Genomic DNA, 13,482 nt, shown 5'->3' with positions numbered 1-13,482 from the left:
CGCCAGGCGTGTAAAAGTGGCGCTATTAACACCAATATGAGGATGCAAATCAGGTTTCCTTTAAATACATGTTGTAACGGTCGTGAGCATTACTTACCTTTGAAATTGGATGTGGTGAGCTGATGTTAGTCAAGAATGCGTTTGGGACGATAAAGACGCCGTTATCAACACCTCAGTAAGTACGAGGGTCACCCCAAAAGAAATGCACACAATTTTTTTAAAAAATCCACCTTTATTCTACGTGTTTGAAAGTTTTACAGTGTGTAGATATATCCTATAGGAACAATATTTTCATTTCTCCACATAATTTCCATCCCTCTCAACTGCCTTACGCCATCTTGGAACCAGCGCCTGTATACCCGCACGGTAAAATTCTGGACCAACCTGTTGGAGCCAATGTTTGGCAGCGTGCATAAGTAGGTCATCATCTTCAAACCTTGTTCCACAAAGAGAGTCAGTTTCCCAAAGAGATGATGGTCACATGGAGGCAGGTCAGGACTGTAAGGCGGGTGTTTCAGTGTTGTCCATCCGAGTTTTGTGATCGCTTCCATGGGTTTTTGACTGACATGTGGCCGTGCATTGTCGTGCAACAGCAAAACATCCTGCTTTTGCCGATGTGGTCGAACACGACTCAGTCGATCTCGAAGTTTCTTCAGTGTCGTCACATATGCATCAGAATTTATAGTGGTTCCACTTGGCACGATGTCCACAAGCAAGAGTCCTTTGGAATCGAAAACACCATAGCCATAACTTTTCCAGCAGAAGGTGTGGTTTTGAATTTTTTTTTTCCTTGGGTGAATTTGCATGATGCCACTCCACTGATTGCTTCTTCGTCTCTGATGGAAAATGATGGAGCCATGTTTCATCACCTGTCACAATTCTTCCAATAAATTCATCTCCACCATTCTCGTACTGTTCCAAAAATTCGCTGCATACCGTTTTTCTTGTTTCTTTGTGAGCCACTCTCAACATCTTGGGAACCCACCTGGCACAAACCCTCTTTATCGCCAACACTTTTAGTATTCTGCAAACACTTCCTTCCCCTATCCCAACGTAGCGTGACAATTCGTTCACTGTGATGCGTCTGTCAGCAGTCACCAACTCGTTAACTCTCTGCACATTGTCTGGAGTGTGTGCAGTACGAGGCCTGCCGTTGCGAGGACAATCCTCAATATTGCCGTGCCCTCTTTCATCACGTAACCTGCTTGCCCACCGACTAACTGTACTGCAATCGACAGCAGCATCTCCAAAGACCTTTTTCAACCTCTTGTGGATGTTTCCCACTGTCTCGTCTTCACAGCACAGGAATTCTATGACAGCACGTTGCTTCTGACGAACGTCAAGTGTAGCAGCCACCTTGAAGACATGCTGTGACGGCGCCACTCACGGGAACAGGTTGAACTAAGTTTGAAAACAAGCGGGAAGGATGTATCTTCACACTGTAAAACTTTCACACATGCCGAATGAAAACTGTATTTTTACAAAAATAGTGTGCATTTCTTTTGGAGTGACCCTCGTATTAACGTGGTCGTTAATAGGGCTAAGAGAGGCTGGATGATGGTTCCCCGATATTGCAGAAGACTTGACAGACATGTAGCCACCTAACACGCTTGCTGGCAGCGGTGGTCTCGAGACTGTACTGTCCAAGAAGAGCGGGCCCCGGCCGGCCGTGTGCCACTGCCGAGAGGGAAGACCGTCGTCTCCGGCGCATCGCACTGCATCTGCAGCAGCAATTTGAGCAGCAGTGACGCAGCGAACTGTTAAAACTCGGTTACTTCAAGCGCACCTCCGAGCCGGACGACGTGTAGTGTGCATTCCACTGGCACCAGACCACCGCCATTTGTGACTTCAGAGATGTCAAGCGAGAGATAATTAGACTGCACGGTGGAGGTCTGCTGAGTTTTCTGATGAATGCTGGTTCTGCCTCGATGTTAGTGATGCCTGTGTGTTGGTTAGGACGCGGCCAATCGGGGGCCCTGCAACCAACCTGTCTGTGTGCTAGACCAACACCTTCTGACATACAGGCCTCCCAGCCAAGACGAGTAAGCCATGTGACGTCACTTCCACTAGGCCAGTGGTGGAAAGACAGATTTTGCTACAACTAGCGCTGCTGGTGGCCAGAACTGGATCTAATAGCCATATCAACCATGCAACAGAAGGCACCGGTAGAATACATTGTTCGCTTAATTGAAAATGAGTATATGAAGCACAGCAAGAAAAAGTAGCGCCGTTTACAAAGCAATATGCGATAAGAAATCTGCACTGTTGTGGCGTAACAAGCTAGTCACGACACACTGAGGAGGAAGCCGAAAGGCACGCGTACACACACGCCGACTGGCGTCAAGTCTGGAACAGGATAAGTTATGACTGCTATAAAGAAAATGCGTAGCTTTGGAATATACTTAACTTTTAATGCTTCCTTTGGTACATCTCTCTTGACTATACAAATGAGACTCGTAAGATACATGCACTGATACAATTGGCGCCTTGCTAAGTCGTAGCCATTAACTTAGCTGAAGGCTATTCTAACTGTCTCTCGGCAAATGAGAGCAAAGGCTTCGTCAGTTTAGTCGCTAGCAACGTCGTCGTACAACTGGGCGAGTGGTGGCGCTCGGTCTGCGATCACACAGTGGCGACACGCGGGTCCGACATGTACTAATGGACCGCGGCCGATTTAAGCTACCACCTAGCAAGTGTGGTGTCTGGCAGTGACACCACATGCACCGTGAGATGCTGTGCTTAATTTGTGTGGATTTACCTTTATAAGCAATTCGAAATTCTGTGTTTACGTTGGCTAACCTACCGGGGAAACAAAACTTGTGTTCTGTTTACTTTCAAAGTATAGTAGTCGATTCGTCGAAATTACATCTCCGTTTAACTCTGATTTAATCGTTCGAAATGGTGTATAAGTGTTGTGCTCCACGTTGCATTAAGGAATAAATATACTGAGAAGCAGTGGTTAGAATACCCAGTTCTTTGAGTAGAGTTATACATTATGTTCTTGAATTTACATCACAAATGAGTCTTATTTCACACTTTTGTATTGGTTAAATGAGCGTTTGTAATTAAACTTTTCACTGTGACAATATCTCCAATATCTATGCGATCATTGATGAGCCATTCATGCCGCAAAATGAATTACATTTTTGTCCCAGTAATAAACTTATGATCACTACAATAATTTCGTCATCCTGTCTGTTAACTGTTACGGAGTATCTCCGTTAGTGTCATTTACTGACTAATGGATACAGGTTTCTGTAGCGACGTTTTTCTTAACAAGTAAGTCAGATTTTGCATACGATTTTAAACACAACAGAAGGAGACCACACTGTGTTGTAATCAGTGTGCCACATTGCGCGCGACGTCATACAAGGGCGGCACAACTTCTCTGTAAAGGGCAAATTTAACGATCAGTGAATTTGTTACGGTTTCACGAAAGAAATACACGTTCATCGGCTCTAGCGCACAGGCTGTCTTGCAGCGGCAGAAGGTGTTAGCCTAGCGCTGATGACGTCATAGTTCCGCCGTGAGGCCTGTGTATCAGAAGGTGTTGGCTAGACACGCCGGACCTACGCCTGGAATGGTGTGGGTGCGATTGCGTATGGCAGCAGGAACACTCTCGTGGTTATCCTACGCACCCAGACCGCAAATTTTTACGTCAATCTGATGGTTTGACCTGTCGTCCTGCCATTTATGAACAGCGTTCCAGGGGACGTTCGCTCGCCCACATTTCGCTGCTGTAACCCAACATGCTCTACAGACTGTCAACATGTTGCCTTAGCCTGCTCCCATCACCAGATCTGTCTCCAGTCGAGCACATAAAGGACGTCATCGGACGACATCTCCAGCGTCATCGACACACAGCATTAACCGTCCCTGTGTTGGCCGACCAAATGCAGCAGGAATGGAATCCGCCCCACAGACAGATATCTGGCACCTGTACAACACAATGCATGCACATTTGTACGGTTGCGTTCAACATCTGGCTGTTAGTCCGGTTATTAATTTACCAGCGTTTCATATTTCCAATGGCTTATCCAGCGCTTACATTATTAGCGTGTGATCTTGCAATGATAATCAGTTAAATATGTTGAAACTTCCTGGCAGATTAAAACTCTGTGCCGGGCCGTGACTCGAACTCGGGACCTTTGCCTTTCGCAGGCAAGTGCTCTACTGCTCCCGAGTTCAAGTCTCGGTCCGGCACACAGTTTTAATCTGCCAGGAAGTTTCATATCAGCGCACACTCCACTGCAGAGTGAAAATATCATTCTGGAAACATCCGCCAGGCTGTGAGGACGGAGCGTGAGTCGTGCTTGGGTAGCTCAGTTGGTAGAGCACTTGCCCGCGAAAGGCAAAGGTCCGGATTTCGAGTCTCGGCCCGGCACACAGTTTTAATCTGCCAGGAAGTTTCATGTCAGCGCAAACTCCGCTGCAGAGTGAAAATATCATTCAGTTAAATATGTTACCTAGACAAATGTATTCCCGCACTCTGTATTAATTATTTTTCCGAATTGTCCTTTTTTCCCCTGTGAGTGTTTCTTTGATGTGAAAATACTGTCATTTACATACTTTAAGTATTCTCGATAAACAATAAAAATTGTTCATATACGTTTTAACGTGGTGTACAATTCATGTGGTTCAGATACTTTTGAGCATGGCTAAGATGGCGACTAAATACTAATTGGCTGTTTCGTTTTAATAGTCGGTAAAGTACTGCCCTGTGATCGACTGTTTCTTTTTCATGGGCAGTATTTTGAATTTCCTTTCGTCATGGTGTCATGTAAAGGGGATGGGGTGGCTATTGACGTCATCAGAAAGGAGCATGGCTTGTGACGTTGCATGTGACACGCTCAATGTCAGTGGCATGACTGGTTTCAAGGCCAGTCAAGTGGACTGGCGTCACCAGAACCATTCTACCTGTATGGACGCTTCACATTCGTTCCCGTATTGTGCTCGTGGTATTGAGGAGTCTGCTGGTGCGGACTGGACCCACCTCCTTATGGAGCCCGTGACGGTGTGCTGTCGTGGGCTGTGTCTGCAGCATAGAGCACAAGCGTGCAGAATGCTGCTGGTGCTCTGGTCTGGCTAACCTTGTTGTTGGAATCGCTTTTGGCATCACTGCCGTCTGCTTCACATCTCCTGTGCAGCAACCTACGTAAATTTAAGTATTAACTATGTTTTTCTTACTTGTCACTTCTTTTTCCGTGTGTTTTTGCTTTTAGGAAGCTTTAATTTTCGAGTACTAGTAATAGTGTTCCATAGATTTCGTGTTTGTTTTGAATGCAGTCCAGAGACAGTTAGTGCTTATTTTCATTGTTTCCAACAAGAAGTGTCTAGTAACCACAGTTTAGTCAGCTATCAGCTGCCTTTAGTGAATTAGCAGTCTCGTTAAAAGTTGGTTACTTAACTCTCTACAGTAAATTGTTGATTTCTTAGGGTGGATAGGATGTGTGACTGCTGTGTACGGACGCAGGAGGAGCTGGCCACTGTTCGCGAACAGCTGAACGTGCTGATGGCCGCGGTCAGCCGTCTTCAGGCTGCTGCCTCGGAGTGTGGCGGCAGTTGGGAGTCTGGTGCGTCGCATGGTACACCCCAGGTGTTACATGCTTCACCCACTGTCCCTGCTGTCGAGACATCTTCGCGGGTACCAGGCGCGGTTGGGCCACCCTCTCCCCGAGGGGAGTGGCGGGTTCAGCGGCGTTCGCGGCGCACGAGGCGGAGGGTGAATGTGGAGGCTGGCATCACCCTCTGTGCCTGTCAGTGGACATGTGGCCGCTCCTTCAGCAAGGTCCGAGCAGGCACACGGGCGGACGGGATTGTTAGTGACTGGGAGGTCCAACGTTAGACGGGTGATGGAACTCCTTAGGGAAATAGCAGAAAGGTCGGGGAAGAAGGCCAGTGTTCACTCTGTCTGCTTGCCGGGGGGTCTCATCCGAGATGTGGAGGAGACCTTGCCGGCGGCGATAGAGAGCACTGGGTGCACCAGACTGCAAATTGTTGCTCATGTCGGCACCAATGACTCCTGCCGTCTGGGTTCAGAGGTCATCCTCAGTTCGTACAGGCGGTTGGCGGAGTTGGTGAAGGCGGAAAGCCTCGCTCGCGGGGTGGAATCTGAGCTAACAATTTGTAGTATCGTTCTCAGAACCGATCGTGTTCCTCTCGTTTGGAGGTGAGTGGAAGGCTTAAAGCCGGCCGAAGTGGCCGCGCGGTTCTGGCGCTGCAGTCTGGAACCGCGAGACCGCTACGGTCGCAGGTTCGAATCCTGCCTCGGGCATGGATGTGTGTGATGTCCTTAGGTTAGTTCGGTTTAACTAGTTCTAAGTTCTAGGGGACTAATGACCTCAGCAGTTGAGTCCCATAGTGCTCAGAGCCATTTGAACCATTTTGAAGGCTTAAACCAGAGGCTCAGACGATTCTGCAGAGATCTGGGGTGCAAATTTCTCGACCTTCGCTATCGAGTGGAGAAATATAGGGTCCCCCTGAATAGGTCACGCGTGTACTACACGCAGGAAGCGGCTACAAGGGTAGCGGAGTACGTGTGGAGTGCACATGTGGGTTTTTTATGTTAGAGAATTCCCTCCCTAGGCCCGACAAGACGCCTCCTGAGACGCGGCAAGGTAGGAGTAGGCAAAATGCAACAGGGAATAACAATATTAATGTGCCGGACAGTGAAGGGGGAGGCGTGTTTATAGCGATAAAAAGTGCAATAGTATCGAAGGAAATTGACGGAGATCCGAAATGTGAAATGATTTGGGTGAAGGTCACGGTTAAAGCAGGCTCAGACATGGTAAGTGGATGTCTCTATAGGCCCCCTGGCTCGGCAGCTGTTGTGGCAGAGCACCTGAAGCAAAATTTGGAAAATATTTCGAGTAGATTTCCTCACCATGTTATAGTTCTGGGTGGAGATTTTAATTTACCAGATATAGACTGGGAGGCTCAAATGTTTATAACGGGTAGCAGGGACAAAGAACCCAGTGAAATTTTGTTTAAGTGCATTATCTGAAAACTACCTTGAGCAGTTAAACAGCGAACCGACTCGTGGCGATAACATATTAGACCTTCTGGTGACAAACAGACCAGAACTATTTGAAACAGTTAACGCAGAACAGGGAATCAGCGTTCATAAAGCGGTTACTGCATCGATGATTTCAGCCGTAAATAGAAATATTAAAAAAGGTAGGAAGATTTTTCTGTTTAGCAAAAGTGACAGAAAGCAGATTACAGAGTACCTGACGGCTCAACACAAAAGTTTTATCTCAAGTACAGATAGTGTTAAGGATCAGTGGACAAATTTCAAAACCATCGTACAATATGCAATAGATGAGTATGTGCCAAGCAAGATCCCAAGAGGTGGAAAAGAGCCACAGTGGTACAACAACCGAGTTAGAAAACTGCTACGGACGCAAAGGGAACTTCACAGCAAACATAAACATAGCCAAAGCCTTGCAGACAAACAAAAATTACGCGAAGCGAAATGTAGTGCGAGGAGGGCTATGCGAGAGGCGTTCAATGAATTCGAAAGTAAAATTCTATGTACTGACTTGGCAGAAATTTTGGTCTTATGTCAAAGCGGTAGGTGGATCAAAACAAAATGTCCAGACACTCTGTGACCAAAATGGTACTGAAACAGAGGATGACAGACTAAGAGCCGAAATATTAAATGTCTCTTTTTCCAAAGCTGTTTCACAGACTATTACAGCGCCATCTATCATAAAGCGAAAAAAGTAGTCCAACTAAAACATTCATATTTCTTTACGTGCTACACGAATATGTAATAAAAAATGAAGTTTCATATTTAAAAAAAAACCGCTGTTGATATCCGTTTGACCTATGGCAGCGCCATCTAGCGGGCCAACGATAGCGCCATCTGGTTTCCCCGTCAATGTAGACAAGTTTCGTTCTCTGTAGTTTTTTCGTTTGACGCTTATTTCGTGAGATATTTGCCCCGGTAACGATCAGTGGACCACCCTATATAAATGACTTTGTGGATAACATCGGAAATTCACTGAGGCTTTTTGCGGATGATGCTGTAATATATCGAGAGGTTGTACCAATGGAAAATTGTACTGAAATGCAGGAGGATCTGCAACGAATTGACGCGTGGTGCAGGAAATGACAATTGAATCTCAATGTAGACAAGTGTAATGTGCTGCGAATACATAGAAAGAAAGGTCCTTTATCATTTAGCTACAATATAGCAGGTCAGCAACTGGAAGCAGTTAATTCCATAAATTATCTGGGAGTAGGCATTAGGAGTGATTTAAAATGGAATGACCATATAAAATTAATCGTCGGTAAAGCAGATGCCAGACTGAGATTCCTAAGGAAATGCAGTCCGAAAATAAAGGAAGTAGGTTACATTACACTTGTTCGCCCACTGCTTGAACATTTCTCACCAGTGTGGGATTCGTGCCAGATAGGGTTGATAGAAGGAGAGAGAAGATCCAACGGAGAAGAGCGCGCTTCGTTACAGGATCATTTAGTAATCTCGAAAGTGTTACGAAGATGATAGATAAACTCCAGTGGAAGACTGTGCTCAGTAGCTCGGTACGGGCTTTTGTTGAAATTTCGAGAACATACCTTCACAGAGGAGTCAAGCAGTTTATTGTTCCCTCCTACGTATATCTCGCGAAGAGACCATGAGAATAAAATCAGAATAAAATTAGAGCCCACACAGCGGCATACGGACAATCTTTCTTTCCACGAACAATACGAGACTGGAATAGAAGGGAGAACCGATAGAGGTACTCAAGGTACCCTCCGTTACACACCGTCAGGTGACTTGCGGAGTATGGATGTAGATGTAGATACAGTGCTAAACACAAAAACTTATCACCTTGTTCCAGTACTTCACTGATGATTTGTACAAATTTCTTCTCTACGTCTGGTTTGTAGATTAAAATAATGTTACAATTTATTTTCTGAACTACTTGCGGAAAATTCGCTGTTAATGCCTTAACTTCGATGCTGTAGTTCGCCTGCAGAGGCAAATGCTGCAACGTACAGGACACAGTGATGGAGTTTAAATATATCCATTTCGTCCTTTGTTTTCTTCTGAAATAATATTTTAAGGGCCAACTTTCATTACAGGTATCATATCCAAAGTTCCCCATTGTAGACATGTCCTTAATTTCTTTTCTGCTCTTACATCATATTGTGGGATTTGCGACTTACATGTTTTACTTTTTTTAGGGGTCTTCTACCTTTTCATCATGACACGACCTTGTTGACGCATAAACTTGTGTGATATCCATTAGAAATATCTTGTTCATTTTCAAACTAAGTCATACTCTTCCTTCTGCGTTTCTTTCATTTTTTACCTGCCCTGTATGTTCTACTTTTAGTTCTATTTGGTCTTATTTTTCTTATGGATTTGATGCTATCCCTACTAGACCCCATTTGACATTGGTAATTCCTGTTCGGCAGTCTATTGTTCGTAATTATAAAGTGGGAGGAGACAATGCAATTGTTTGTTTAGCCAAACACCTGGCTAATTACAGGGACCGAAGTGATCAGTTTATCCCATGGCATGAAATCGTTGACCAAATTACATCTGTCCACTGCTATATTCTTTAATCTGTGGCAAAAATCTGAAACCCCGGGAAATGGCATAAGGCGCTAGGGCCCTGTGAAACGTTACCCACGGTATATTTGCTACCAGCGTGCAAAAATATTAGCAATACGCGGAAACAATGCCAGACATTTATAGAAATATGCTCACACCAGTTTCAGCCCAGGTCGAAATCCTACTGTCTCTGAGAGCTTGGAATCAACGTTACCAGTTTGAATGCTGAACACATGCCAGTGGAGTGCTCAAACTGATGTCATTTAGTTGAATAAGAAACAAAATATGTTATAATTTCTAAATGATGTCACCGAGCGAGGTGGCGCAGTGGTTAGACACTGGGCTCGCATTCGGGAGGACGACGGTTCAGTACCGCGTCCGGCCATCCTGATTTAGGTTTTCCGTGAGTTCCCTAAATTACTCCAGGCAAATGCCGGGATGGTTCCTCTGAAAGGGCACGGCCGACCTCCTTCCCCTTCCTTCCCTAATCCGATGGGACCGATGACCTCGCTGTCTGGTCTCCTTCCCCAAACAACCCATCCCAACCCAATCTAAATGGTGTCGCGAGAATGCGCATGCGCGCACGCGCACGTGGGCACGGACACACGCACAAGCGCGCGCCCACGCACATGCGCGTACCCCCCCCCCCGCCCGCCACTCACCCTCCCACCCACACACCCACCCACACCCACACACCCACCCACCCACCCACACACACACACACACACATACACACACACACAATGTCCCAAGTCTTTGTAATCAGAATTATATACATAGTGAGATTTCTTTGCGATCAGGAAATAATGGTCAGAAATGAATATTTAGCGTTTCAATCGGCTATTGGCATAAACAATTTATTCCTTATAGCGTCAACTTGACTCATAATGGTTTAAAGTGATGGCTGCTAATCTCAGTATATACGTTACAAGTGGGTGTAAAATTTTGTTGCAATCTCTCAAACATCCCTGTTTTCATACTGAATTGTGTGCTTGACAATGACTTGAACCCAGAAGCGTGCACTGTGGGTCAATACTCCTGTCAGCTGGGCTATGCCAAGAACAACTCGCACCCCGGCTCACATTACAGAATATTCTGCCACTGCCTCTCTCCTGGTTTCAAAACTTGGCAGACGTCCTCCCTGTACCTTGTAGGAGTAGCACTCTTGGAAGACTGGAAGATAAGATATTGGGTACCAGTGACTGAGGCATAACGTAGGGTCTTGGGGTCTTGTTTCCAGGATGAATCTTCCATTCTGCAGCAAAGTGTTCACTTCCTGCCAAATTAAAACTCTTTGCTTTATTAGGACTTGAAGTTGGAACCATACCTTTCGCGAGAAGTGCCCTTATTAACTGAGCTATCCAGGCTCGACTCTCGGCCTGTCCCTTGAGCTTCAGTTCCATCACATTCGCTGTACTGTGGCTAAGGAATATCGTTTCCTCCAGGAGTTTTAGTCCCACAAGTTATGTGGGATAAATTTTGTGAAGTTTAAAGGTAGGAGAGAGGTACTGTCAGAAGTGAAGCTGCGAGTTGTGTCTGAGTGGCTCAGCCGGAAAATGCATTGACTTTGAGAGGCGAGATAGAGAGTGTGAGACCCAGTCGGGCCCACAGTTTTAATCTGCAAGGAATTTTCAGAACTGTGCCCCCTTAACTGCAGAGTGGATTCGTTTCGTCTGTCATGCAGAGACTGGCAGCTGGAACCCTATTATCCAGTCCATCATCAGTTTCTGTTGGGGTTTCATACATGTATGGCCTCAAGGGTAGCAATAAGTATTCTCCAATGGCTGTGGCCGCGAACACCGGCCCTAGCAACGTTACTCACATGTTTCAGCGGCTATTGGCTAATTGGTAGTAAGAAGGCCATCAGGACAAAAAAATGGCTCTGAGCACTATGGGACTCAACTGCTGTGGTTATCAGTCCCCTAGAACTTAGAACTACTTAAACCTAACTAACCTAAGGACATCACACACATCCATGCCCGAGGCAGGATTCGAACCTGCGACCGTAGCAGTCGCACGGTTCCGGACTGCGCGCCTAGAACCGCGAGACCACCGCGGCCGGCGCCATCAGGACAGACAGAGTCCTCACATGTCCCAACGTTACCAGCAAGTTTCAGTAAATGGAAAGTGTAAGGATAACTTCATGCATGCATTAGGGTTCTATAGTCCACATCAGAAAATTTGTTATGTCTAGTACAACAATGATTAAAATACGAGCTTTCTTGCTATTTGACTTAGCGATAACATCGCTATCAGTGGATTTTGGTAAATATAATTACTGTGAATAATCTCTGATATAGTTCCAAAATCGTTTGGACAAGAAAAAAGCGAATATCTGTTATGTCAAAGCAGTATGTGCCTCATTTTGTTGTCAGATCGTGCTGTATGTGGGTTTTATGAAACCTATGAGTATTTAGTGTGTGTGTCAAGGTATTATTTCATTCCTAATATCGTATTGTTATGATAAATCTTTCTGACACATTTTTTTTTTTTTTTTTTTTTACTGCAATTCTGCAGTATTGTCTTCGCCGGTGCAGAGGACGACAACAGAACTGATGGCGGTGGCAGTTCAGTTAGTGGAGTGGACCTACGTACAGGAGTGGGCACCACACAATGCACCACACTGCAGGAAGCACGCCGTGAGCGTAATGGTGGTACACGTCATCTTGTGCAGAGCTGCACGGCCTTCAAGAAGACATTTGCACGTGCGAAGGACATGAAGGAGCACAAAAACATGGACCGACGCGAATTTCCGCATTCGTGCAGCGTTTGTCACAAAACATTCACAAGTAGCTTCAACCTGAAGACTCACTCCCGTTTGCACTCTGGTGAACGCCCATATAGTTGCGATGTGTGTCAGAAGACCTTCACAACCAGCAGCAACCTGAAGTCGCACTCGCGCTTACACTCTGGTGAACGTCCCTATAGTTGTGAAGTGTGTCACAAGACCTTCAAGCATCAAGGCACTTTGTTAAGTCATTCGTTAGTACACACAGGTGAACGGCCATATATTTGTAATGTGTGTCAGAAGACATTCAAAAGGAGCACTTACCTGAAGCAACACCTGCGTGAGCACACAGGTGATCGTCCGTACGTCTGTGGTGTGTGTGACAAGACGTTCATTAGTCAGAGCATACTGAAGAAACATTCCCGAGTGCACACTGGCTTACGCCCATTCACTTGTGACACGTGCCTCAAAACATTCACAGAAAAATGGCACCTTAAAAGCCACTTGGAGCAGCACGCAGGGGGAAGAACCTACAGTTGCAGCATTTGTGAAAAGAAATTCTCGTCTTCCAATAGCTTAAACAACCACGTACGTTTACACAGTAGTGAACGTCCGTACAGTTGCGGCATTTGCCACAAGGCATTCAAGTGCAGATCAACATTGAAGAGTCACTTGCGAGTGCACAGTGGCGATCGTCCTTACAATTGTGACATCTGCCATAAGACATTCACCCAAAGTTCGAGCCTGGCACGACACTTGCAGCTGCACTCAGCTAATGCCCATCAGGCTGTGACGTGTAATGGAAGAGGTTAAAAATCACATATAGGGCACCTCTTACGAAATACCACATCTATTATGAAAGACGATGAAGCTGTAACAGTTCTTGCTGCTACCTGCTGCACCTGACCAACACCACCACGAAGCCAGTGTCGCTGCAAGTTTGCAGCATTCGTTGCTAACTGCATAACCTACGAGAACACAATTCCTGTTAGTGTGTGTGATGTGCATTTTTGTAGCTGAACTAGTGATCAGTATGAAAATAAAGTCCTTCTAACAGATGTACCATAAAGTGACTGTTGGCTCTGACTCGATTAGTGCTGCAATATGTAGACGGAATATTGCAGTTCCACCCTATAAACCCATCAATAATAATAACAGCATAATTTTAAGTAGCGTAGATACCAAGTAC

At 45.6% G+C, this 13,482-nt stretch overlaps 1 protein-coding gene across 12 annotated transcripts in view; it reads left to right on the top strand.

The window, feature by feature from the left end:
- LOC126210400 (gastrula zinc finger protein XlCGF52.1-like) overlaps positions 1-13,482 on the top strand; it is a 261,120-nt gene that overhangs the window by 185,689 nt on the left and 61,949 nt on the right. For 6 of the 12 annotated variants that reach the window (XM_049939631.1, XM_049939628.1, XM_049939630.1 and 3 more), the window contains one exon: positions 12,083-13,362. The exons of the other annotated variants lie outside the window; for them this stretch is intronic. In XM_049939631.1, the coding sequence (XP_049795588.1) occupies positions 12,083-13,106 (1,024 nt within the window). In that variant the 3' untranslated portion in view covers positions 13,107-13,362. Of the gene's footprint in view, positions 1-12,082; positions 13,363-13,482 lie in introns of those variants that run through there. 12 annotated transcript variants of the gene reach the window in all.

This window comes from Schistocerca nitens, chromosome 10 (genome assembly GCF_023898315.1).
Source record: "Schistocerca nitens isolate TAMUIC-IGC-003100 chromosome 10, iqSchNite1.1, whole genome shotgun sequence".
NCBI lineage: Eukaryota > Metazoa > Arthropoda > Insecta > Orthoptera > Acrididae > Schistocerca > Schistocerca nitens.
The sequence above is the reverse complement of the archived record's forward strand: the minus strand, read 5'-3'. Positions and strand labels throughout refer to the sequence as shown.